The 26,350-nt window shown below is 49.5% G+C and overlaps 8 protein-coding genes across 8 annotated transcripts; 4 read left to right on the forward strand and 4 right to left on the reverse strand.

Moving 5' to 3' along the window:
- Window positions 1-1,990: 1,990 nt before the first annotated feature.
- F4807DRAFT_439306 (uncharacterized protein) lies at window positions 1,991-3,343 on the reverse strand. Its single transcript, XM_047999186.1, has one exon. The coding sequence runs from the start codon at window positions 3,071-3,073 to the stop codon at window positions 2,042-2,044; it is 1,032 nt and encodes a 343-aa protein (XP_047850990.1). The 5' UTR covers window positions 3,074-3,343; the 3' UTR covers window positions 1,991-2,041.
- Window positions 3,344-5,909, reverse strand: F4807DRAFT_439308 (alpha/beta-hydrolase). The gene is made up of 2 exons (XM_047999187.1): window positions 5,215-5,909; window positions 3,344-5,124 (listed from the first exon to the last, which is right to left on the reverse strand). The coding sequence occupies exons 1-2, from the start codon at window positions 5,500-5,502 to the stop codon at window positions 3,763-3,765; spliced, it is 1,650 nt and encodes a 549-aa protein (XP_047850991.1). The 5' UTR covers window positions 5,503-5,909; the 3' UTR covers window positions 3,344-3,762.
- A 2,549-nt stretch (window positions 5,910-8,458) lies between these two features.
- F4807DRAFT_439311 (Spo7-domain-containing protein) lies at window positions 8,459-10,274 on the forward strand. The gene has a single exon (XM_047999188.1). It carries the CDS (start codon window positions 8,666-8,668, stop codon window positions 9,917-9,919), a length of 1,254 nt encoding a protein of 417 aa, XP_047850992.1. The 5' UTR covers window positions 8,459-8,665; the 3' UTR covers window positions 9,920-10,274.
- Window positions 10,275-10,624: 350 nt separating this feature from the next.
- On the forward strand, window positions 10,625-12,316 carry F4807DRAFT_439312 (phosphatases II). Its single transcript, XM_047999189.1, has one exon. It carries the CDS (start codon window positions 10,859-10,861, stop codon window positions 11,861-11,863), a length of 1,005 nt encoding a protein of 334 aa, XP_047850993.1. The 5' UTR covers window positions 10,625-10,858; the 3' UTR covers window positions 11,864-12,316.
- A 2,245-nt stretch (window positions 12,317-14,561) lies between these two features.
- Window positions 14,562-16,476, forward strand: F4807DRAFT_463685 (uncharacterized protein; the record flags this gene model as incomplete). Its single annotated transcript, XM_048002015.1, has 2 exons — window positions 14,562-16,206; window positions 16,268-16,476. The coding sequence occupies 2 exons, from the start codon at window positions 14,562-14,564 to the stop codon at window positions 16,474-16,476; spliced, it is 1,854 nt and encodes a 617-aa protein (XP_047850994.1).
- Window positions 16,477-17,860: 1,384 nt separating this feature from the next.
- F4807DRAFT_463686 (composite domain of metallo-dependent hydrolase) lies at window positions 17,861-20,932 on the reverse strand (the record flags this gene model as incomplete). The annotated part of the gene is made up of 5 exons (XM_048002016.1): window positions 17,861-18,489; window positions 18,556-18,624; window positions 18,694-18,937; window positions 18,994-19,420; window positions 19,482-20,932. 5 exons carry the CDS (start codon window positions 20,930-20,932, stop codon window positions 17,861-17,863), a joined length of 2,820 nt encoding a protein of 939 aa, XP_047850995.1.
- A 391-nt stretch (window positions 20,933-21,323) lies between these two features.
- F4807DRAFT_232882 (MFS general substrate transporter) lies at window positions 21,324-23,542 on the reverse strand. Its single transcript, XM_047994168.1, has 4 exons — window positions 23,226-23,542; window positions 23,079-23,159; window positions 22,215-23,019; window positions 21,324-22,160 (listed from the first exon to the last, which is right to left on the reverse strand). The coding sequence occupies exons 1-4, from the start codon at window positions 23,388-23,390 to the stop codon at window positions 21,709-21,711; spliced, it is 1,503 nt and encodes a 500-aa protein (XP_047850996.1). The 5' UTR covers window positions 23,391-23,542; the 3' UTR covers window positions 21,324-21,708.
- Window positions 23,543-23,831: 289 nt separating this feature from the next.
- On the forward strand, window positions 23,832-26,208 carry F4807DRAFT_232913 (uncharacterized protein). The gene has a single exon (XM_047994169.1). The coding sequence runs from the start codon at window positions 24,095-24,097 to the stop codon at window positions 26,075-26,077; it is 1,983 nt and encodes a 660-aa protein (XP_047850997.1). The 5' UTR covers window positions 23,832-24,094; the 3' UTR covers window positions 26,078-26,208.
- The last annotated feature ends 142 nt before the right edge of the window (window positions 26,209-26,350 follow it).

A 26,350-nucleotide genomic window follows, 5' to 3' on the forward strand; every position in this document is an offset into this window, starting at 1 on the left:
TGCCATGGATAAGGGGTAGGCTCCTGAGGAACGGCAATGACCACTTTTGTATGGCCCCCTACATTTGGTGCTTCTACTGCGGAATTCCTCAGGCATGGTGCATTGGGTGGCAAAAGCAGAACTCGCTCAAGATGCCAAGCGAAACATGAGAGCTCTGTTATTGCGCGCGAACAGAGGACATGGAATCGCTTAGCCCGGATGCTCACTGGAGCGCAAACGAATCCCATCACAACCTCGCAACGTTCTCCCGACAACCGTTCGGCAGATACTAAACATTCGACCGCGAGAAGTTGCCCGAGCAGGGCATGTACATGGTCGGCAACGCGGGCGACATAGAATCGCGCTCGCAGAACCACCGCCTGAGCTCCAACCTGAGGAGGTTCCCGAACCCTGGGGACTTCTGGTTCACTGCCTCGAGTACGAGAAGCTGCGGGCGAAAGAGACGATAATCCCCATTTGCAAGACGGAGGAGCTTGAGCACATAAACCTCGCCGAGATACTCGGGATAGTGGTGGCCGGGTCTCATGTCTCCGTGGGCGGCTTAAACGTAAAGCAGCCCGGGGCGAGGCAAGAGGACAGGCCTTAACCGGGGGCGTTCGAGTCCGTCGTAACTTGAACCAATAAGATCCCCTTCACATGATTAGTTAAGACTGTCATCCACGCCTCAATTCACGCCAACGGATCCAATCCAATCAGCCGTTCCCTGACTGAAGTTTGTATCGATAAGTGGTAGCATATGCTCAATCGAATGGGAACTAAACTCGTCATGAGCAGAGTCAGATGATAGGAACACATACAGTAGCCAGCGATAACATAATCTCTTCATATACATGACAATGGCGCCATCACGAGGCAGAACTAAAGGACTAGGAAACATCGACGTTGTTGCGCAAGGAACTCTAAACTGCTCCCTGCCAAGGAATACGGTATGACTCCGGAGGAAGAAAATCTTGTGTTCGTCGCCAATTTTCTTAAGAATCCTGAGTTTCGCTCCCTTAGACACACACGAAACATCTCAGACGAAGTTATTTCGGATTTATCTTTCCAAGCAAGGCTTGTGAGGCCACCACCAATACATACCGAGACCTCGGCTCGCCGTCATACACGTGCTACATCAAGGGATCTGGAACAGCAACATAACCCAGAGTGGGTTGTTGATGACTTTCGATTCCGGAAGGACTTTGATCGGGCAACTCAGTATCTGCAAACTCTACAGGACCAGCAACCTACTATTTCCCTGCCCCCTGTGTTGGAAACCCCCTTTTCACGTTTCTCAAGCCGAGTTGGCCGTTTTGTTCGAACTCTCAGCCAAGGGGAACTGGAAACGGAGCAGAGCTACCACTTGATAGACGTTGAACAACGTCTATCAAGATAACCTTCCCTTATCTAACGCCTGAGGGCCAATCTGTCAACAGATCCTTCTAGAGCCACCTAGGAACATCGCGATCTCTTCACAGGCCGAACTCCAATCCTCCTGGGCTACCAACCAGCTCTGGGAAGACCTCTAGCTACCAGCTCACACAGACAAGACTTCCGACAGCTACTCTTGATGAGAGCAAATTCAATTGAGGCCTCGCCTTCTGGCAGAAGCACGCCCTACCACCCGCAAACAGACGGACAGTCGGAGAGAAGAGACCTTTGGCTTGGCATACTAAGGAGCTTCAAACTCCGATCTCTGCGCTATCCTCGCGCCCGGACCCGGGTGCTTCATCAACCTAGGCAGATATGCCTCCACGATGGCTCATCTACTACTCAGCAGATAAAAGAGAAAGACACTTGGGATGTTAGGAGCTCCGGGCGAGCATTCCGCGGGAAGATGGCTGCGGCAGACATTCATTACATTTGCCGCACGCCGATCCAGTGGGTATTGGATGACATGTGGGATTTCTCTAGTTGGAAGGCATAGTCTGCATACCTATATATACTTTCGAAGTAAAGTGCTAGGTTAATGTGTACTGTTAATATTCACGGATTTTGTGGTCAGTTGAAGAATCGTTGATGTATCTCTTGACATTAACAGCGCATTGTTTGCGGATCTAAATCACACCGCGAGCTTACTCATTCCCATATGAATATCCTCCGATGACTCCGTCTCAAACTCCACCTCATCCTGCTGAATATCATTGACGCGAAACGTCTCCGGGTTTCTCAAGGGCGTCCACTTCTCCTCCTCGCTGACCTTGTACGACTTGACCCGTTGAATCGCCACCCGCTCGTCGGGGAATCTGACGTACTGCGCGTCGAAGCGAACACGGTGTTTCGAACTCAGGTCCCAGCTTCCACCACGATACTCCTCGAACATCGCCGCGTCAAGTTCGAAGTCGTACTTCTGCTCTTCCGCGTTCCACCGGGGCCGGAAATTCGGGTGCATCAAGCCGTCGTCCCGGATGTAACTCAGGAACCCGTCATCGATGTGGTCGCGCACCTCTTCCAGAAACCGCGATATGCTGCACAAGCGTCTGTAGTTGCCGCTATCCACATGGATAAAGTGGCTCTGCGAGCCACTAGTAGTAGGCTGCTCCACGGCGCGCAGACGACATCGTCTGTAGGGCGGGCGAAACCGCGCGGACGTAAGGACGATGGCGCCGGGCGCGGGCAGGATGCAAGTAATAGTCCTGAGGTGAAAGTGCTGGCAGAAGGCCTCGGCGAAGTAGGAGCCGTCGCGGAGGGTGTGCACGTCGACCGCCAAGTGCTTGAGGGCCCGGGGGAAGTCACCCCACTTATAGTCGTCGGGGCCGATCGGCGGCCGGCACCGCGAGTAGTACATGATGTCCAGGTCCGGGTCGAAGGCGCGGAACGGCACGGGGCACCCGGCCACGAGCGAGTGCCGGAACCGCGTGCGCGCGATGGCGAACCCGCGCGACTCGCGGCACACGTGCATGAGCACGGGAAAATCCGTGTCGACGAGGAACGGCTCGAGGAATTTCCGAGGGGAGCGCGGCGGCCGGATGAATGCGTCCGGCGGTGCTTCTTCTTGTAACGGCCATGGGATGCATATCTCCTGCTTCTTGTCTGGAAGCACAAGTTCCCAGATCATGATGCGTAGCTCGAAGGGTAGGTCGCTGAATGACATCTTGAAGATGGTTCGATTTCTCTTCCTCCCCGGGAGGGTTACCGGTTGGAGAACGGTGAATTGAAAGAATGTGGTTTAGTAGTGGAGTAGGCCTAGATAGGTACCTAGGTATGGAGAATATGAGCTTGTGGTGAATGGCAAGAAAGATTAGCGGTGGGAATGTAAATTTAAGTACTTGTCTGTGCAATGGGGCTGCAGAGTTTTTGCTTTTGCGCCTCTTCAGTTGTGATACGAGTCACATGATTAGTACTCATGGTCACACATTGAATAAGTAGTATCATAAGGAAGGTAGGTACAGTTATTTATGCATTGCAGCTGAAGGATTATAGACAATGGCGTTTAATAGATAGGATGCTCAGCCTACTACTAAACACTGTACTGGAATAGAGACATACAGTGTGTACTACATACGATAGTCCGTGATCCATCTGATAAGATAAAAAAATTATACATCGCTTCAACTCTAAGAAGAGCTTTGACCCCCTTATTAAGGATACACATATACTATGACGTAGTGTATAGGTAGCAGGTAGTATAGTGTAAATTGTGAATAGGGAGCAATGGGGGCACATTGTCCCTAACCATTAGTTTTATGCTGTAATCAACCCCAAGTCCTGTAATCTAAGGCCTAACCGGAACGCCAGGCAATGCATCCCGAAAACCACATCTCATAAGCACCAAAACTGTACCTAGGACGACCCCTTTTCTCGCAGCGTCTGTTTTCGAGTATCTTCTAGCTCTTTACGGACGTAATCGTTGAATTCGTCGGGGTTGTCGAGGTATAAGTGGTGCCCGGCCTTACTAACGATGACAACCTTCGCACTCCCGTTGTCATTTCGTTTCTCTTCCTCGGTGCCGTTTAATAATATGTTCAGTTTGGCCTGCTTGAGCTTCTCTTCAGCTGCTAGACCGCCCGCTACGTCCATCCAGTCGTTCTCGCCGTACATGAAGACGATCGGGTATCCCTGCTCCTTTACGGCAGGGGAGGACTCTGTTGTGGGGGTGATGACTTGTCTACCCACGCGCTGGATTCTATTGATGATGGGACTCCTAGCATGTGCGCCTGGAGCGAGGAGATACGGTAACGCATATTCACCGCTGCCCCTCTGCTTGAAGATCGAGTATGCATAATCGTGAAGCGTGTCTTTTTCCTCTGGTGTCAGATGATTAAATCGGCGAGAGGTCCAGCCCGAAGCGACTCGTGGTCCTAATGGTCCTGCTAGTCGAATAATGCTGAATGGTGACACGTTAGCATCCCATAACCAGACTAACCACGGAGGATATGGTCGCTTCTTCGGAGCATTGGCGTCTGGTTCTTGTCCTTTATTGTTTCCGTTAAGAGCCCTATTTCCATGTCCCTCGGTTGTTGTTTGTTGGTCGGCGGAGAATTCATCTTGGAACGTCGATTCCGTAGGCTCTGGCATGTCAGCGTTGACAGCGTAGGGATCCTCGGGTATCCCGACTGGAGAAGCGAGAATAAGTTTGTTTATGTGACCTGGATATTTGAGCGCATAAGATACCCCCAAGTATCCACCTAGCGAATGGCCAAGAAGAGTAAACTTCTCAATTTTTCGAATCTTCCGCCATTCCTCTAGGGCATCTATGAACCAGTTCTCTGCTTCTGTGATCTTCGCCGCCTGATCTTTTGCGCAGATCCTGAATGGTGGCCTGCTGGAGTTACCCATTCCTAGCCAATCCAAGGCATAGAGTTTCCAGCCCTGAGAGCGACTTAGGCTCTCGAAGTTCTTGTAATAAAATCCCAGTCCGGCCCCGTATCCATGGAGCATAACTAGTGTATCGTCAACTGGTTCTCCGACACGCTCCACAGAGAATTCGTTCAAGGCTCTATTCTTGCCCGACAAAGTGACCATCGTGGATTTCCATACTCTTGGTCCGTAGGGATCGATCTTCGTCGACGTTTCAGTCTGGCCGGGATGCTCTGCCGACGGCACATCCGCGCTAGAGCTTGTCGACAATGCGACGGCTTCTCGGAGATATGGGATGCATGATATCACGTTCCGTTCAGCTATGGTAGGGGAGACACTATTCCACTGCGATCTGGTCAGAATAAATCAAGTAAAGCGGCGGCTACTTTGATGACTAGATCCATGGCGAACGACAAGTAATGCGACAATACATACCCATTGGTATACGGCTTCCTTGTAACCTAGTGGGAACATTCCCGCACTAGGCGGTTTAGCAGCCGGTTTCCCGTCTTGCGATTGATCTCTGGCTCTCCTCGGGGCTAACATTGGTCGTCGTGATCGCGGTGGTTTCCCGATAGGTATACTAGATGGCACGGGAAGAGGTTCTTCGGTGGATGTGTTAGTCTTGTGTGAAGGATTGATGTTATCCGCGTGCTGTATTCGCGCAACAGTGGTGACAAGCTTCCTCGACTGGGCAAAGGCGGAAGTTGGATTCTTGAGCATACCGGAGAAGTGGCAAAGCCGGCCACGCCTTGTCTTATATGGGATTACGGGTTACGGGGGCAAAGTCCGAGACATCGGTAAGGAAGGCTGTGTAGGGCGATAGCGACTACAGTACTTTACTGTACCGTTCCACGTATCACCAGGCAGCCAAAAGCGAACGATGACACAATGAGTGCGGGAAGACCGATGGTCCGACTGCCACAATTCGCGCACGGTATTGTCATGCAGGAACAGGACCCTCTCTAACGGATCGAAATAAGGGTGGCTTAGTTCCTAATGTTCCTAACACCAGCCAATACAGAATACCGAATACGGAGGGTATTCTAGCGTTTTCTAATACCTCGCTAACTGGATTGGTTGATGATTGATCGAGTCAAGACTGACATGGTCTAGGGGATGAGAAAAGGGAAGCTTGGATGAATGTATGGCCCGAAACAATGGACCGGCCAGTTTAAACAGATCTCTCGGCTTTTACATCCTCCCGCCCCGACCCACCTAGCTGAGGTAAGCGACGTGTTACTAGGTACTACCTGCGTACCTGTCGAGTTGTACATCCTTCTTTTTTTATACCTAGGTATTGAGTATGGAATATTTCTTCGCTGTTTGTATAATTCATCATATGTAGTTATATTGCTAGTTATTCGCTGCAGAAGAAAACCCAAGCATCTCCTTTAAACACCAAAGAAATATTGAGAAGCGGGCTTCGTCTAGTTTTCTAACAGGGGTGGATTTCGCCCCTGTCTGGGTACATACCCCATGATGGACAAATCCGGGGTTACGAGTCACGATATCTTAACTCCGTAACGGAATTCTTCATTGTCAATATCTTCCGAACCCATGTCCATCCGACCGCTGCAAAGATATCGCTAATTTACAGCCTTCAAATCGATGTACGGTAATATTTATAGCTCACATCTGCACGCGTCATGCAGTTCTTTTTCTCGCCTAGTCCTAATTCGGGAAATAATATCTATCAAGCTGACACCACATTAACCTTCCGGTTTCTACGTATGTTGCCATCAAGACATTAGAATGGTGGCCTTTCCCGAGACCACTGGAGATATATCATTCACTTTGTTGTGTTACTTAGGTACTTATCAGATATTCAATCACTTATTTCTTTGTGTATCTTCTCTTGAGTTATTCAGCAACAACCCTTCTGCTTTTGGCTTTCTGTAGCCTTCTAACTTTGATTTCATCTTGTCCTCGAAGATTGGCAAGTCATCAGCTTTCTATTTCCGATTTCCATGAGCTCTCTGCCTATTCATCATTCCCGTGCTGGGGCTGCTCCTCATCGCAGGAATTAATGTGTAGGGCGGCCATATCGAGATAGATCGGTAAGATTTCACCCACGATCTCTTATCTTATCGAAAAAATAGGGAGTCGAAGATAGAGATGAATTCGTCGGTCTCTAGTCTCAACATATGTCTGTTCTAGCAAGATTCATCATCATCGGGTTTCGGCCCTCAATGACTACTCCAAGGCCGCAGAAGATAAGAAACACTCAGGTAAGCACTACCCTTTCCTCATGATAGCTCGCCGAGATTTGCTAGGATTCCGGGCCAAGAGCGCGAAGACTAGGCGGGGATACGGGAGATCCCGTGGAAACTATCCACTCAACTTGCGATCGTTGTTCGACCGGTGTGGATATCTCCATGTATCCCCCCACACACCCATAGTAGGCCCGTTGAAGAAGCGGGGCTTGAGGTGAGGAGACGACCATCGCGAACAAGATTTATTTTCAATTGAATTTTCCCGGAGATCCTGAACGAATGGGAAGTGGACCAACGTCAAAATTTAGACTAGAATGGCCATTATCCACGGAGATATCGGGCTCAACGAATGCCCATTCTCGTTCCGAGTCGGATATGAGGCGGACGAAGGAAATATCGATAGCGCCGGGAGACTTTCTTAACACTCCTTGAGAAATCGTCATCGTTTCAAGGCAGAATGATCTGAATATAGAAATTTCTGGGCTTGCTAATAGACTCAACCACCTCCGGAGGACTCATCAAAAGAGCATGGTTTTCTTACCCGGCTGAAATCCGCCAGGTAAGACGTCGGGATAGGCGACCTCACGACTACTCGAGTCTGTGGCAGGTTTGGTGGAACCTGACGTGGGAGACGTAGAGACGCTGCCCTTGTGGTTCTGAGATCCACGGTTGGTCGAAATATGAAAAACTGTGACAGGCTTGCGTGGGTCCATGATGAAATGAGCTGAATGACAAGTTGTAGAGGGAATTCTGAGCTTGGGGGTTTGAAGATACTTGGAATGCTAGCGCACAAGCAGGAAAGAAGAATCTGGGATATTGGGGATCTGTATGGGTTTAAATATGCCAAGTGAAGTCTTGATCGAACCATAGTTGGGTACACATTTAGATACGACTGTAAGACAAGACAAGATGAGATGAGACGATAAAATACCCGAACAACAAGACTAGACCGGTTCTGAATATAGCAGGTAGTACAGGCCAGGAAGATTTCGTTCTCGCAAAGATCGTCATCGCGATACGTCAGCATATATGCACCTTGAATGCAGATCGAGAGACCACTCGCTGTAGGACATAGGGCATCAGGATTCTTGCAACTATCACATCAAGCTTCAATGCTTTCGAACTACAGAAATCATGTGGTTTTCAACACATGGAGCCAAGATTCGGGCAGTCCCGTGTTGAATCAAATTTTCATCCAGTAGAAAACAAATGCTAGGTACGTCTTACTAAATATTATCCAACTTGTTGGCTAAAAGGAGCTTTTTTTTGTTAAAATCTAGGAGTTGATGCATTGTGATTGATGCATTATGGATTATGCATGTGGTGGTACCTAAGTACTTAGGCACTTGAAGCTATGACCAATTACTAGTATACTTACGTAAGCTCCCGCCCCTTCAACGTTGAAGCCAATGGTGGGGCCCTGCAGCTACTTGAACTGTACTCCTACTCTGACTCCAAAAAATAATAATGATGCACTCAATCGTTCACTTCATTACGCCGACATAGGGAATCCAACCTTCTACAAATACAACCATCCATGTTTCTTCTTCTTAGACTCTACTTCTAAATGCACCGATAACCTTGGAGTTACGTTGATGTGGGCTTATGTCCCAAGTTGCCCCATCTGATCCGTTTGTAGCCAGCACACCGAACGCCGAAACGCGAGAATCATGGCCGACAGTATCGACTCCATCGTCAAGGGCGCCCCTCAGCCCGGCCAGGAGATCAAATCTCCTCCCATGGGAACCAGCCCTATCGGCGTAGTTAAGCCCGGCGACCCTTTGAAGCACACGCCGAGTTCTCCTTCTATGATCTATCTCAACATGCTGATCCTCGAAGCCTCGCTACGCTCCCAGTACCTCGAACTCCGAGCCCGACGGCGCAAACACACTTTCTTCCTGAGTCTTCTATGCCTCTGGCTGGCGGGCTTCGGATATGCCCTGTTCTTTGCGCCTCGGGAAGATGGCAGCGGTGTCGGCGGATCGGTATACTGGGTGGTCGACATGACGGAGCAGGTGTGCTTCATAAGCGGCATCGTCACGGGCATATTAGTCTGGGCAACCGGCATATGGGAACGAGGCATTAGGTGGCCGCGACGTTGGTTTAGTATATGCAACAGAGGTTTACGCGGATTCAACTGCAAGTTGGTCGTTATTAAAAGATCATGGTGGGTTGAGCTTGTCTCGCTAATCGGCTTCTTCTTCACCTATGGCGCATTCTCTAACAGGGCCGGCCAATATCGTTTCGTCGAGCCTTCGATACTTCGCGAAGTCGATCGAGAGTTGAACCTCACCCGCAACGAGCACCCACAACTTCCGTTTGTCAGTACAGACGAAGAGAAGGGCGGGCATGAAGAGGATCTATCGCCCGGGGGGGACTACGTCAAACTCCTTTTATGGCCCAAGCCTTTTTCGCCTAACTTTCGGGAAAACTGGGAGCTCTACAGAAGCGAGTATTGGGAAAGAGAAAACGAGCGCAGGGCCTTATTGAGATCTAAATTGAAAGCGCGCGATAGACAACTTGCAAAGCAGCAGAATGGTTGGCTGTGGTGGTTGCCGGGACAGCCAAAAGTAGAGGACAAGCCACACCTGCACGTCTCGGGAGCAGGAGATGCGGAGAAAATGCAACATCACCGGCCTGCAGCGATCGGAAAAGAGGGCAAACGTACTAGGAGCGGCAGTATTCGGCGGGCTAGTAACTCAGCCGGATCGTCACGAAGCCCGACGCCTCCGATGGAGTCCGAGGAAGGTGGACGAAGTAGGAGAGGTAGCGTGGCCTCGCTTACTTCGGAGAAGAGACGGAAGAAACATCTTTCTACTGGCTCCAGACCGAAGAGGCCAGGTGCCGAGTCACGATCTGTTACACCGGAATTCACATCACCGCTTGCCAAGGAGAGCAGTATCGGTGATAGTGAGGCGGCGTAGCGGTTATCGAGAGGCTAGTGGATCATGTGTACTTGCTAGTCTATTTTGGTCCTTTAATTTATAGAAAAGTTTCTCATCTAAAAAGTTTACCCAAGTTTATGAAGAATGAGTGTGGCCGTCTTATGATACATTTCACTATTAGTGTATCTTCTCCTTACATCCAGAGCATACCGAGTACAAATCTTGCAAAGTCCATGGCCGAGTTTTCTACGAAGAAAACTAGAAGACCGGTTCATCAACTTCGTTATGATATGAAAGGCCTCGCAATTTATTCGTAGAAATTGTCTGGGTAGCGTTATCGAAGTCAGTAAAATTTTATGTATATTAGACGTACTTATATTACGTATTATGTAGGAAATATTAACACTCTCAGTGTCCTGTTGTTATGTACCTCAGTTATGTATGTAGGCACTTTAGAAATTGGAGCCCTAGGTAGGTAGATGCATCCATGATCCATAGGTAGGGCTGATATATTTTTGTAGAGGCAGCTACATAGGTTGCACGGCTATTCGATTAACGAGGGCAGCTACAGCCCTAGAGGTACCTGGTAGGTACTTCCAGGTATTGTCACCCCACACACACATAGAAGGAGCTGAGGAGGAGCTGGGGCAGGAGCTGCCTAAAATAAACTTATTAGCCCCACCCTAGTAGGTAACATCCCATTATCTCACCGGTGCGTTAGGTTCCTAGATGCTGCACAATTCACAATTCGCACCTCGAATCTTGTAGGCATTTCACTTCTCGACTACTTACTCGACTCCCTCTCGATTACCACATTCAACTTGGACAGTCATAAAATACCTGCTCTACCAGTTCAACATCCACATCACTCAGTTACTATTCATACGACAGTAATACTTGCCAACAGATCACGATCATCTTAGAACCGCAAGTAAAACCGAGCTCTCGGAGCAAGAGGAGGACCGCTAAGCCGCGGCGATGATGGACATTCCAACACCATCCCGACATGGCGTCTTTCCCGCTGCACCCTACTCCACCCGCCCGCCTAGCCCTCCTTCTATCATGATACCAGCACCCAATCTGCACCATACAAATGAGCATATCGCAGTCGTACCGAACTACGAAAAGGTCGATCCGGCCTCGCTTAGCGCAGATGACCTGAAGATCATCACACAGAATTACAAGGAACAGTTAGCTAAGGACTCGGCTGCCAATTGGACATATGAGAGCCGTCGCATTGCGCAACCGATCCTCGACTTCGTCTACCTCGGCCCCTCCAGTGTCGCCCGAGACCGCGAGTGGCTACGTAAGACTGGCATCACCATGTTGCTAGCCGCGCGAGACGCTAAAATGGCCGATATACGTCTTATGGCTACCGACAGAGTTGCTCAGGAACTCGGTATTCAGTCCGAGTATGTCGATGTCTCTGGGTACAACGAGCTGATTCGTGCTTTCCCATCCGTTGTTCGAACCATCAATAACCACATGCTGGATGTATTTCGTGGGCAACGTATAAATAATGCGAACATGCAAGTGGAGGACGGCAAAATGGTGATTCCCCAGGAAAAATTCCAAAGAGGGAAGGTCCTTGTCTTCTGCGAGACAGGAAACGACCGTTCAGCTGGCGTTGTCGTCGCTTACCTGATGTCCGTCTTCGGATTAAGCATGGTCGAAGCTTGCCAGTTTGTGAACTTCAAGCGCTTCTGTGTCAGCATAGCTGACGACCTCAAGTATGTCCTCCAATCTTACGAGGGCATTCTCTCCGCACAGCGCGTAGTGCACCAACATGAACTCAGCAGCATCACAAACCAAGATACCGGTGAATCGATGAAAACCAGGACAAAACGGCGCTTCGCCGACACAGTTGACCAAGATGAGGAGATGGGAGAAACCGACGATGGCATGGCTCTGGACTATGACCGCTTCATGGGCCGCCGATCATTTGTTCCCTTCGTCGACGTTAAGAATTGTCCTTCTGGATAGTGAACAGGCCCCGAGTAAGATTGGTAGAGACATCAGAGGAGTCACGTGGTGGTGGGTTTTGATAAAAGCATACGCGAGGCGAATAGGTTGAAGGGCAAGGTTCATATTGCATGCTTGACTCGATTCTGTTATCAAGTCACAACGGTTACAGTGGTCAGCAAGGGCGTTTACTGGATGGGAAATACCCCTTTTCTTCGCTTGCTTTTTTTAACTTCTATAGATTAAAAAGGCAACGGTCTCTTGATTGCATTTTACGTTTTTTTCAACCCCTCGGGGTGCTTGGTTGTCAATAAGATAGCAACGAATACTTTCTATAAGTCCTCGTCAGCTGCAGCAGTGCTATTGTAGTGATGTCTCCACACTTCAACTCTTGATCCCGAAGTTGCACTTCCTCTACGGACCAGAGCTTTGATCAGGACTAGTACTGCATCAATTAAAACCCGACTGCCTTTCTGCTTGACAATTTATTATTATTATTATCATTTTCCCTCTAAAAGCATTAGTTATGTGATCTGTGGAGATGATAGGCGGCTTCCTTTTCTAATGCCATTACTGTGTTCACATGATGGAAAATATCACTTATTAAGTGGTGCATATTGGAGCCTCTTAACTCTGGAGTATGTAATTCAGGATTGGAAATGTTCGATCAGATGATTGAGCCGGCACTTTAGCTACCTCCAGGGAAGAATTCTTAGATAGCTCACAGCCCCAAACGGAACTCACCTTCATCCAAGACCTAAGTAGGGGGGAATTGACGCTCTGATTCTGTGACTGTCATATTTTGATGATATGCAAAAACATTGATGGTTGTCAGTTGAGCAGCTTAAGACTAGCGGGAGGGCTGAGCTTCCTGTTTGCGTAATACCTACCTACCTTTATAGGTAAGAAATATCCAGAACGACCAATTGAATGGCTTGGAGACATGGATTATTAACATGTCCAACAGCTTTAATCATCACATTTCCGGTAGTATTCACATTCTATCATGGAAACTGTCAGTCCCTTGATGCGTCGTGTATAATACTAAACACATATCTTTCTTTGGTGATTGGAAATGACCTTTTCTGCTCCCCCCCTTTTTAAAAATATCCTCCTAAAAATCACCAGAACCTAACTCTCTTGTCACCACTATTATACCTTTTTAGTGCTACCTATCAAAGGAGATTTCCAATTGAAATCTATTTATATCTGAGCATTCGAAGCTGTATTAACGCGAATACAATTGTGAACCCATACTAAACTTAAGCCATCGTATTTGCCCAAGTGCGTCAATAAGCAGTCAAGCTAACGAGGAGAAATGTATACTAGAACTTCATGAATCTATTTGATAATGATTTAGGGGACTCAGGTGGGCAGCTGCAAAAGCCATTGGCATACAAATGATTTTAGTGGTTAAAATAAGCTCTTGATCGCAGGCGGCGAACGAGGGGGACATGATATTGGCTTGATGGCTTAATACCGTTCAATGGATATTGACTTCTACATCCTAGCCAAAGCTCAGATAGCATCATCGTATACATTTTAATGAGAAATAATCTATTTATGTGCATTGCGAAAGGTCAGTAAATAGACGAGTCACACATCAGTCCTTAAGTGTCCTAACACCGAGGTATTTAAGGGGAAAAAATAGAAATCCATAAATGTGGCTCGTCCTAACCGAGACAGCGACATTTAGAATACGCACAAAATTTAATTACCGAAGAAAGAGTCTCTGTCCTGTGGTTTGGAAGCCCTGGATAATGCATATATAGGTAGTATATGCGTCCAAAGGTACGTTGTAGTGGTCTTAGCTAGATAGGTCCATGGATCGATCTATCATGTAGAGTATATCAAGTTGAAGAGCTGATTGTAGTAGATACTAGATATCTAATCTTTCCTTGCCTGAATAATGATGACATATTAGAAGACGCGACTCTACGTGAACGTGGATGTCCAGTTTTGCACAGGAAGGCCAGCTGATTCGCAGGTAGAATCAAGGTGACTAAGCAAAATCACCCACGACGTATTCACGATATAGTACTTGCCTAGGTAGGAGGTATGCAGGTACACGACCAAGTGATCGTACTGGTTTAACTGCTGCATTGCGGGCCGTCTCTCGTCTTCAATTTGAGATGATTCACGATCATAAATGCCTACGCACCAACCACCATTGTCTTTCTCGTTCGTGTACCTTCCTCCTCAAGTACTTGCCGCACCTCCTAGTGTCAGCCTTGTCCCTATCCCGACCCAAAAACTACTACCTGAAATAGCGCCTTGTGCGTACTTGCACTCGTTACCGTCCCTCCTAAACTTCCCAAGGTAACAACACATACCTGCACTTTTCTACGTGAAGGTATTTAACCTACGCTATTTCTCGTCACTACACTGCTATAACTTTTCATCAATACCAACCGCACTCTTGCATCTCTCGTCCCCTGCACTTTTCCTTTCATTCCATCCTTTCTGTTTCACCTATCGTAACAATCCTTTCTTCTACAACGCTCCCGTCTACGAGTATCTTGAAGCTTTACCGAGCAAGCATCGTAGTTTAAACACCTAATCGACGATAAACGTCATCTTGATCAAAGGTTCGTATTCTCCCCGTCCATCTCTTCACCCTCTGCATGCACTCACCGTTGCATAACCCGAGCGCACATTGTTTACATTCACATTCGTAATAAGAATTGACGATAGTGACACTCATTCTCAAGCAGACACAATGGATCCTCAAGAAGAATCCGCCGCGGGATCGCTACAGTCGGTCACTGGTGAGCATGCCGACAGTGAAGTAGACCAGTTTCAGGAGACAATCTTGCAGCATCAAACCGAGTTTGAGCGCCTTTTACTCGACGACGAAACCCCTGACCTTGTCGCCGATATCAACCAGAACATCGGCCGACACTCCGTCGGTCCCACCATGGACCCATCAATCCTACGAGTCGAGTCACCACGGCTCGGTGAACCTTGGAACGTGGAACTAGGATCAGATACCATTGCCGTTTCTTTCCAAGTAGCGAAGCCCGAGTCAATCGCTTCTAGCCAGTTTCAACCATCCGTCTTCCGAGTTAATAAGCTCAGAATACCTGAAGGCTCGATTGCATTAGGTCCCATGGGCCAAAAGACATTGTTTGTTGGTGGTATTTACACTGTTGTGTACCCAGGAGACTACCCGCCACTCCCAAACGCACGCCAGTACATGATCCGCAGCATTGTATCTAAGGACATGCTGCGAATGGGTCCACTACGCATGGAACCGTCACCGGAGGAGGAAGACGCGGACGACGTTGGTGTATCAGCATTGGATAAGAACATTGATAGTACCTCGATTTGGGATCAGGACTTAGATTTAAGTCCCAAGCCAATGTTCACCGATGCTTCTTTCGATGCCCCAAGTCCCAGACTGGAGGGAGCTGGGTTCACAGCTGAGGAGGACCTAGAAAGTAATGGTCTGCTACAGCCATCTACTCACAGCCAACTTTCATCACCCCATCGCGACGCTTCTCCATACTTCCTCCCCGAGCAAATGACTTTTCTGGAGTACTTAGGCGACGCGGAACTGGGTGCAGACTCTGATGAAGAACGAGTGTTTCTTGACGACGTGTTACTCTATGACTCGGATGAGGAGCACCCTCTGGAGAGAAACGACTTAGATGATTCCACGTCCGAACCCACGACGGAGAATCGAGTGAGCACGGGATGTAGTCCCATTTTTCAAGTCCGATTTCCCCATCAATATTATCTGATGGACCCGAATGGGTACTTCATGAATCTGGACACCCCGCAGACTTGTATTGAGCATGGGCTCAGCCCCCCGGGGTACGGAGGGGAGTACATGATCATTCCCCCTGGCCAAGAGATCGACCAAGGGGATTTAGAAGGCACGGAATTGTTCCGAATGACGTTCAATGAACCTATGGGATTCTTCGAGGATGGCGTTATGTCGTCTACGCTATTAAAGGAGGGCTTTCATTATTTTAAGCTCAGAAGCACTGGCCAGAAGACGGACTTGGAGGTATCCTGCCAATCTGGTGCCTATGATCTCAAGAGACCACTGAGAATCAATGAAACGCATGGTCTCGAACAGAGACTTCTTAATCCATCTGCACCGAGCGGCGCCACCAAGGAAGCCCTTCTGCCGCTTGTGTCGCAAGAGGTCGCCCAGCGAGCTGTTCCGCCGTATGCACCGCGGAGACTCCCTCAACAAGCTGCTTGGACTGAGCCCGAAAAACTTCTTCTCCCAGCTGCTGGCGTTGAGCCCAATCACCCCAACAACAAGCGCAAGTCGCCACCTGCTTCTGTCGAGCCTCCGCGCCGAAAAAGGGGTCGACCCAGGAAGATAAGGCCAGAGGATTCAGGCGCGGAAGGTCAGCTTAACCCCAAACCAAGACTCAATACAGAAGCGAAACTAACACTTTAATCGAGCAGGAACTACAGCTGCCCCTAGAAAGCCCCCCAAGACCGCAAACCGAGCGCCATCTCAGCGCGAACCGCAACCTCGGATTAAAGGAAGGTTTACATTCAAGAACCCACCTGCGCAACCGCAGCCGCAACCGCAGCCGCAACCGCAGCCACTACCGCAGCTGCAACTACAACCGCAACCGCAGCTGGAATTGCAACCGAAACCGCAATCCTAAGAAGCTGCTATAGCTTTGGCAACCTCGAGTAAAGATGGCTACGATTACAACTCGATACCTCGCTGGAAGATAGCTTGGTCCCGTCTCAGGCTTAGCCTAGTATAAACAACTTGTATGTAACTTGGAAAGTATTGATTAATCTATAACCCACACTAACAAATCGCAAACAGAGTCCATTTCTATATCCCCGACTTAAATCCTAGTCTTGAAACCCGTATCGACCGCCGACTTCATCTCGACTCCGCTTGAGACTTGAGATCCGGAACGCAATATTCGATCGGGCACTGAATTCCGTGTATTCTCAGCCGGCATTTGAGAGGCACATTTGATTTTCTGTCTTTTTCCTTTTCGATGAACATGTACGAACATGTTCCACCGTCCGAGAGACGGTGATACTGAACGTTTGCTGTGGAGTTAACTGGCTTGGACGCGCACTTGCATCATGACAAATGTACCTAATTTCACTGTTTTTTCTTTTCTTTTCTTCTTCCCTTCTGGAACTTTCGACACGTTGAAAGAACTGGATTGGAATCCTATTTCACAAATTACGGCTTTTTACAATACATGATGGAAGTTTGCTATTGCAGTTCAGTACGGAGTTATGATCACCGCCTTACGTAATCAGGGGAATGCTTCTGAAGTATTCGCCCGCAAAGTAATGAAACTTCGCGCCGACATTCCGAAGTTGTTGAAACCCTCAACTTTACTGAAACGAACCAAAGTCTTAGTACAACCATTCTGATATTTCTCCATGCCATATCTTTAGCAAATTTGCTCATGAAGATGGTGCCCCGGACACCTGCTGATTAGGTAAGCATTGGTGATTACTAACACACCACAATGCCACGATGTGATTCTGAGGCCTATTCATCCAGGTTCACATTATAAATAGGGAACTTATCCCATAACTATGGAACCTTCTCACAGGCTAGGCCGATGATCCTGGTATCTCTTTGAATCTATAGATTGAAGTCCAAACTCCGGTAGTTCGCTTACAGCCACCCCGAAGGAGTGGCCCGAGCTCCCACGAAGATTACGTCCCGACCGGCCGGGAGGCTTTTCGGAAATGACCGGGAAGAAGTGGGCATATTTCCTAAAGGGGCAATTTTTTCGGAGGAATGTGAGACACTCTTGCTAGGAAAATTCGTAATAGTAGGACCCCACAAAATTCGGATTGTCGAAGAACATAAATCTAACCTATAGGGAATGTAGGAAAACTTCTTCACATTAGAAGATGCTAGGATGTGTGGCTGAATTTTTGGGAGGAGGTTTGGATACACGTTAAACATGGGGATAACCCCATGGGTTTGTGAGGTTAGAAACTCAGTAATATTGATGCATACCTATATACAATTATTCTCTTGCGAAGATGCTAACCTAACACTTAGACTAACTCATCGACGCTTGGGTAACAACTTTGCACTTTGCCCTCCTCAAATATCAGGGCAACACGGGCTCCGAAGTTAAACGGATCTCCTTCATAGACCACAAAGTCCCGGCTGCGCGGGAGCTGCAAGATATCCTCGATGTTCTTGGAAACGAGGTCGAGCGCCAAGCTCCGGTTTCCCGGACCGGCAACCCAGCCAGCTTCCCAGATGCTGTTCCGGATGTGGTTGTTCTTGTCCTCCCAGTTGGAGATACCAACCTTGACACCGGCGTCGATCAATACTTGCGGGCCGAGCCGGTCCGTGAGCGGCGGGCCCGGAAGGCAGTTGCGCCCGTCCCAGAACAGAGGTTCGCATCCCCAAAACGGCGCGACGATCACTGGCACGTCGGCCTCCGCGAGCTCAGAGGCTATCAGGTGGGCTTCTGCGCCGCCCATGATGGCGATATGAGCGCCGGTTTCCTGTTTCAGGGCCACCATGTGAGCGATGACGTCTTTGTTGTTCGTGTGAATAACTACCGCGATTTCGCCGTTCGCCGCGCTTTCGTAGATGGGGTGGAGGTGCTTGTCTACGGTAAGTAGGTCACGCAGTTTACTTATCTGAGACGTGATAGATGGCGTTTGAGGTGCTAATGATTATGTGAGATTTCTTCTCGCGATGCATATGGTTAGAGAGAAGATGAATGGGAGCTTACATTTTGCGTCATGTCCGATTGTGAAATGAAGAGCGGCGCTGGGCTCGACGATTGCGCCGTCATCAAGTACTACAAACAGTTAGCATCCTGGCAAAGCTCCCTAAACGACTGAAATCACGAGGAAATAGTCAGACATACCACTTTTAGCCCCTGAGCGGAACAGGGTGCTAATTCCATGAAAGAAGCCGGTCGTCAGCGGCGGTGTTATAACTCGAGTGACACCACTACGGTATGCCCTCCCCAGATGTATTCCATCAAATTTAATTCCGAATCTGCTTGATAAAGGGTTTGCGTATTCCTCGCCTGCGGAGGCGCCATCCGAGGTTGATGGTTCTTGATGCATTTCGGTCAAGCCGTGCTGGCGAGTGACGATCGTAAGGCCCTAAGGGAACTTCCGTTAGACACCTTCTTTGCTATTAGTTAAATTTTTAGACTTACGGGAAGCATATATCCATCTTGCAAGTCGATTGAGGGAATACTATCTTCGACTGCTTGTTTCGCAGAAGTCTCGCACTTGCTTCCACCGACGCATACAATGCGACCTTCGCGTACAACAACGGTAACGTTTCCCGTCTCAGGCTCTTCGCTCCGTATGCCATCGTCGCCGATGAAGCTCACCTTTAAGCCATGCACGACGATGTCAGACTGACCTGACTTGCATTCATTTCCAGGAATGTCGTCAGACCGCGAGGGAGGTGCTTCCTTCGTAAAGGCCGCAGATTCCGAAGCCTTCCATACGCTTTCGGAAGCGCGAGCTACGCTGACTCCATCGATATACACCTCAAGGGGTGTAGCGCCAACTTGTAGAAGGTGTCGATCCCAAACCACGAGATCGGCATCGTAGCCAGGTCTCACGAATCCAAGTCTGTACAGGCCATTAGTTCTGAACAATGCTATCAGTTACAACATACCCATGTAGTACTTACCTATTATCCAGACCAATAAGACGAGCAGGATGTCCAATAATAGACTTCACAGTATCCTCAGCGCTCAAGCCATAATGATGCGCAATCTGCGCCTCGTAAATCAACCACTGGCCATGCTCCGCGGGATGGTCGCGCGTCAGCACCATCGGAATGCCACTCTCCGCGACCCTCGCAGGTAAGTACGAGCTGACATTATACAACTCCTTCTTATCGCCCCAGATATCCGAGAACCCGACGACGGCGATATCGCGGGCCTTGATCTGGTCTATCAACAGATCGGCGTGCAGCGCGTGGTGCAGGGCCGTGATGTTAAACCCGAACTCGTCGGCGTGGTCGAACATGGCGAGCACGTCCTCGGTCTCGTACCCGTGCACGTTGACGCGCAGGTCGCCGCGTAGCACGTCGACGAGCGTCTGCCACTCCAGCGACCGCGGGTACTCGCGCGACACCAGCCCGCGCCCCCCTGTCGACGCCGCCGCCGCCTCGCACCACCGGTCCTGCTCGCGCTTCACGCGCGCCGCCGTGTCGTACGCCTTGCGGAACCAGTACGACTCGCCGAGCCGCGTCGCGGGGCCGCCCGCCACGTTCTCGAACTGGCGCTTCTGGTTCTCGCCCATAGCCATCTTGAGGTAGCGCTGGGGCTTTCCCTTAACCCCCACGCTCCCCTTTGCTTCAGGGGCATCGAGCAGCATACCGAGAACAGAGTCGGCCCGCTTCATCTTGATGACGAAGCCCTCGCCCGAGATGGGGTTCTTGGCGCCGGTGAGCACGAGCGAAGTCGTCACGCCGCCGCTGGCGATGACGGGGATGGCGGCGTCGTGCGGCTTGAAGCCGTCGATGGCGCGGGCCCACGGCGTCAGCGGCGCCGAGATCTCCGTCACGTCCTCGGTGGCCCAGAGCTGCGGCGTCTCGCGCACGCCCGCGTGCGAGTGCATGTCCACGAGCCCCGGCGTCACGACGCGGCCGCGCAGGTCGACGACCACCACGTCCCCGGACTCGGGGGAGGGGGGAGGGGTTAGGGATGATGATGAGGAGGAGGTGCTGGAGACGGAGGTGAAGATCCCATCCTGGATGACGATGACGGTGTCGTGCGTCACGGTGCCGTCGCCGTTGATGAGCGTGGCGTTGTGCAGGATCGTCCGCTTACCGGTGCTGGAACGGGAGGCTGCTAGCCGCGAGCTGGCTAGGTTGTAGTCTACGACGGGACGTTGCTGGTTCAGCGCGCATTGCGCAAGGCCGTATTCCAGGTCCGCTGCGTTGAGCTGGTACTCGGCGTGGGGATGCTCATGATAAGGGGACGGCGCATGCCATTGGCTAGAAAGGAAAAATGTCGTGATAACGGCAACGAGGACCGCTAGGATTATATCTTTCTTCACGCCGAGAAAACTTGCACCTTCATGACGATGGTGGCGCTGGCGACGGGACCTTTCCTGCCATTCTACCTTCTCCATGTTCATGCTATATTACTCGGATCCTATCCGAGAGAGCTGGAGAAGACGTTGGTGCTCTACGTTACAACAACTCGATTCCCATCTATGATATACATACCTATTCCATGGTGCATATAGCACGGAAATAAGAAATAAAAGGAATACCCAGTAGGGCCCATTATGAACCTCCAATTGGTAAAGCCTTTTTGCCTGCCGCATAGAATAGTCCTCTAAGATAGGTAGATATAACCCTCGCCGAAGATGTTCCTGATTAGGAAGTCCATGAACCGAGCATATCGGCAAACTGCTATAGGTAGATTTGAGTAGGGTGGCCCAGCTGACCCGGGGCTCTGGATCGTCCGGGGTTGAGCGGGACCTGATTAGTTCGCGGACAAGCCGTGCCTCTCGCTTAACGATATGCATTACGATAGGATACTACCGTCTCCACGGAGATACATGTTGGTTGTCAAGCATTCGGTCCTTTCGAGATCTGTCTTGCAGTGCATCTGAGGAATGGCATGTGTAGGCTTGGAAAAGAAAATGCGATTTCCTAGTAATGGGTGCTTCGCGACTTATGATTATCGTCGAGATTGGACGGAAGACAAAGATATTGGTTCGTCGGATGTAACGAATATTTTCATAATCATCGCACATCTCCTATCTTTGAATTACGAACTTAAGCCTTAAAAATCCCGAAAAGCGCAAAACCCTGCCATATGCTTTCATATACGGAGATAAACATTGATCATATCCGGATTCTCCGTCCAAAAATAACTCTATAGTGAATATTGCTCCATCTAAAGAACATAGCGGAAAACGAGCTTCTGTTCTTTATCGGTGAGGTCGAGAAACTCGTCATCAGAATGACTTAGCTCGCCCTGTGCGGAGGCTAGGCTATCGCGTCTCTTATTTTCCCAGATGAGGTAGAATCGCAGAACGATGCTAAATACGATACATAAGGCGAAGCAGACGAAAGCGGCGAGGAAAGCACTTTTGTATCCTGGAGCCTCCTTTGCGAGGAAAAGCTGAGGAGCGACAACTTGTCCGACACAAAATGCAATATACATCATAGATGATGCAGTAGCTTTCTTTGTGTATCCGGCGAAATTGCTAGCGACCAAGGACATAGTAAGCGTCGATACTATGCCGTGAGTTTGGACTACATAGTAAGAGCCTAGTAGTCCACGTTGGTTCTCTCGGGGTAGGGTGTAGAGTAAAACGGCGCCAATTAGAGCCGGTATTTGGCAACCTAGAATATGATTAGTAAAATAAGGGGCAGGTAAAGGTTACGTCGAGGACATACCAGCAACCAACCATAAGCGGATGTTTTGAAAGCGTCTGGTTAGGAAGCCACCGATGAGAACACAGATAGCTTGAATGACGCCTAAGGGTACTAGCAGGAGTGTCGAGTAAAGTGCACTGAACCCAAATCCCTTAACGACGATGCTACCGAAAGAAGCGACTCCGCCGGCTGGGATATCATCGAGGAAAAATGTGGCGACCAGAATCCAACACTGTACATCAAAAATGCACTCCTTGAATTGGGACCATTTCCACACATGGTTCTCTACACCTGTACGATTGCTCCGAACACGCTCGATAGCTAAGGCTCGGTCCTGTTCCGAAAGCCAGCGAGCAGTTAATGGGGAGTCTGGGAGGTAATAGAATAAGAAGCCGCCGTAGAGTATGGTAAAGGCGCCAAAGATCAGGAAGAACCAGGCCCAATTGGGAACATTGTGGTTGGTGATATGAGCTATGCCGTAGCCGAGAAGGCCACCGCAGACCTGACCGATGGAGTTACCGATGTACCAATACGAGATGCGTAGGGGCTGTTCTTCGCGAGTCCACCACTGGGAAGAGATGACAATAAAGGCCGGGTTGATACATGACTCCATACATCCCAGGATGGCACGAATAACCATTAGGCTGGCGAAGGAGCGGGATGCAGCCGTAGTCATCAACACGGCCCCCCAGAGCATGGTCGCAATAGCGACGAAGCGACCGATGGGAAAGCGCACGATCAAGCGAGCAACAATAGGTTGAGAGACCATATAGGCAAGGTAGAAAATTGAGCCGGAAGCCCAGCTGTACTGGTTCCCGGCTAGGTGCTAAGGGGTAAAAAGATCAGCGCCATAATGGGCGAAGAATTGAGTTGCGCTGCACTCACATTATCCGTGAGAAGACCAAAATTGGCGGAATAAGAGAGCGCATTCTTGTCCATGAAATTGAGAGTATACGTGATAACCATCTATCATAGAGAATTAGTACACTTGATTATGACGATCTCAGGGGTTAATGGTAGTTGCGTATATACCAATGGTAGGAGGTGGTTGTCAATCTTGCGCAAGACGCGCTTGTTCTCTGCCTCGGTCAGGGGTCCAACAGCGTGCTGTCTGGCGAACTCATAGGCCTTGTCAACATCGTCTTGCCTCCCCTCTTGGACGGACGTGGCCGTGGTCTTCTCATCGTGCTTCTCCATCTTGAACTCTATGGACTGTCCCTTATTCCTCAAGTTCGCGGATGATAGAAAAGCGAGAGTTGTCGAGGTTGTCGAAGTTGTCGAGATGGCCGTGGTTGCATCGCGTCGTCTTCAGTCATCTTTTATTAAACCCTGGACAATTATGATTATGCGCCTTATCTCCAACAGCTCTCTTTACATAGGTGAGCATTGGCGAGGGCCGGCGAAAATCAGGTTGTTGGAACTAGTTGGGTTTAGTTTTCGGGTTAGTCCTCGCCAAATCTCACTAGCTGATGCGACTCTACTTATCTCCAGCTATCGATAATATCGTTAGTATGGCTACGCTGGCTGCGATCACTCTTGCCTTTGCCGAAAAGAGCACCGAATATAGAAGGGGAAATTGCGAGCAGCTCACGCGTCATCACGTGGCACCCCTGTCCTTATCAGTCAAGGCTCAGCTACCAATCTGCCAATGTACGTAGTACTTACCTATCCTCGGTCCCCTCGTTCTCCGCAGACTCCACCGTTCCCTTCCAAAGGTAATCCAGGCCCTAGATATCCATTTGATCCGATCTATTTGTCCCAACTCCTCGGTCTCCTCTTTCCGGCTCTCGGGTTTTCCTTTCTGGGTCTCAGGTCTCTATCTCCAATTGTCGACGAGCCATTCCTAATGCAACTATTACCTTATACAACTCAACTCATTGACTCATCACGCATTCCTACACATGAATCGAAGTCGGCCGGTAAGGTCCAAGACTGGCTGCTCTAGCTGTCGCCGACGAAAAGTACGGTGTGATGAGGCGAAACCTGTCTGCAATGCCTGCACGCGTCTAGGTCTCACGTGTTCGTATGAGCCAGCCCGTGCCGCAAATTCCGCCGAAGCTCTCCGGTATCGTGTGCGCTTCGTCAATTCCCGCTACACCAGAACAGAGCCAGAGCCAGATGAGAGTAGGAGTAATCAGTCCCAGTCCCAATCCCAATCCCAATCCCAATCCCGGGCTCCGCTGCCTGGGAGTCCTCCACAGCCTGCTGCCCCAAAGACAGAGAGCAGTTGCGAATTATCCAAAGACGTAGAGCTGAGTTCAACCGAGCAGCAAAGCAAGATCGTTTCAGACAACTCCACCATGTCACATCTACCATCACATCTACCGTCACATCTGCCCTCACATCATGCACTTCCTGCACTTCCCGCACTTCCTCCACACTCCTCCCCCATCCCCTCCCATGTTCTTACCGGACATACACCTCAACCGAGCACCTCGCCTGCGGCCATCCCGGACCCCGGCGCGTTTGCTCTGACCTCACAGATGCATGCATACGAGGCTCAAATAGGCCCCGGCTACGTGCCAGCCTTCTTCGATCCGAACATGAATTTCGATTTACTTGGCGAAGATTGGTTATCACCCCAGACACCCGGAGACGCATCCCAGGATTCGGAATCAACCCGAAATGACATCCCCGAATCAAGCTCGTGCACTCAGGAAGCCACCGTGATCATCGGCCCGGATGACCCCAGACTTATTCAGCATTTCCTGAACGTGATGACAGGTTTTGCTAAAATACGCTGTTCGGGAGATGAAAATGTTTATAGCCACATATTCAGTAATATGGCATTATTTTATGCGCCTCTATACGATGCCTTGATGGCCTGGACGGCCTTGCACCTCGGTCAGACGAGGTCGGACCCCGACCTAATACGGAAAGCCGAGGAGCGATACACACATGCCGTCTCCTTAACACATCGGGATCAGAATGTCGCCGTACATTTCGAGCTTTCTATTGTAACCATCTGGTTCGCGCTGCAATATGAGCTTCTGGCAGCTCAGGGTATTGAATCCTTCTGTCGACACTTAGAATTTGCTGCCGACCTAGTTGAGGCTCACCGACGTCACCAAAAGGCTGGTGGAGAGGCAACTCCTCTCGGTCATATTGGCTCTCGTATGTTGGTCTGGTTAGGTGCATACGATAGCCGGGCGTCTCGTATCGGAGGCACAGGACGCCTTTTGCAAAATCTCGAGGCATTCGCCGCAGACTACGACTTCATTGATGCCGCATACCCTAATTTACCTACTAATACCGAAGACCTAAAACCTGCCTTACGCCTGTCTCTGGAGCTCGACTACATGGAGAGCCGGATTGTGCAGTCATATCGTAGTTCAGCCACCGCCTCTGTCGCAACATGGTCGAATTTACAGTCAGGTCTCATCATGATTTACGAGCGATTCGAAAATGATCCTTCGGTCGCTCCAATCATAGCTTCCCTCACTAAACCATCACGCTCTCTTAATAGTAGGATTACCACAAGGCGCTTCAACTGTTTGCTACTCTTAGCAACGTTTTATAGTGTTGTAATAAGCTTCCATAGGTTGATACCTGTCCCTTTAGCCTCGAGTCTGCCGGATAAGCTTATATCGGCCGAAGTCGCGGCAACCAGCATCATTCGTCTGGCATCTTGGGTCTGTCGATTTCGACCACCGTCGCCGCAGAATATTTGGCCACGTATTTTGTTCCTAGCCGGTATCGAAACCACAGACTTGGTGTATCAAGACTGGGTGGTGAAAGCGCTCACCGAGGCCGAGGTTTGGGGAGCCAATTTTCAGAAGACCCGGATGCTGCTCGAGAAAGTTATCAAGATTCAGAGCGCCGGAGGAAACAGAATCGACTATATCGATGTCATGAAGCAAGATATGGGATTGTTCATTATTTGACCAAGATATGTGTAAGGGAAATTTGAACTTTAGGAGTTTTGGGAAAGCGAGCTCACGAGATCAATGTACTATGATAGCACAGGATTCTTTCAGTGGTTATGAGGTATCTACCATTACGTTTCTTAACTGTATACCTTGATGGCAATGGAAATGTAGTCGAGCCGTTATTTATCCACTCGGCTAGATTCTTCCGGATTAGGCAAGTCCATCGATTGTCTAGTATGACATAGGTCACCTCGATATATCGATATATTATCTGCCGATGAAATGTAG

This window comes from Annulohypoxylon truncatum, assembly GCF_022578515.1.
Source record: "Annulohypoxylon truncatum strain CBS 140777 unplaced genomic scaffold F4807scaffold_34, whole genome shotgun sequence".
Lineage (NCBI taxonomy): Eukaryota > Fungi > Ascomycota > Sordariomycetes > Xylariales > Hypoxylaceae > Annulohypoxylon > Annulohypoxylon truncatum.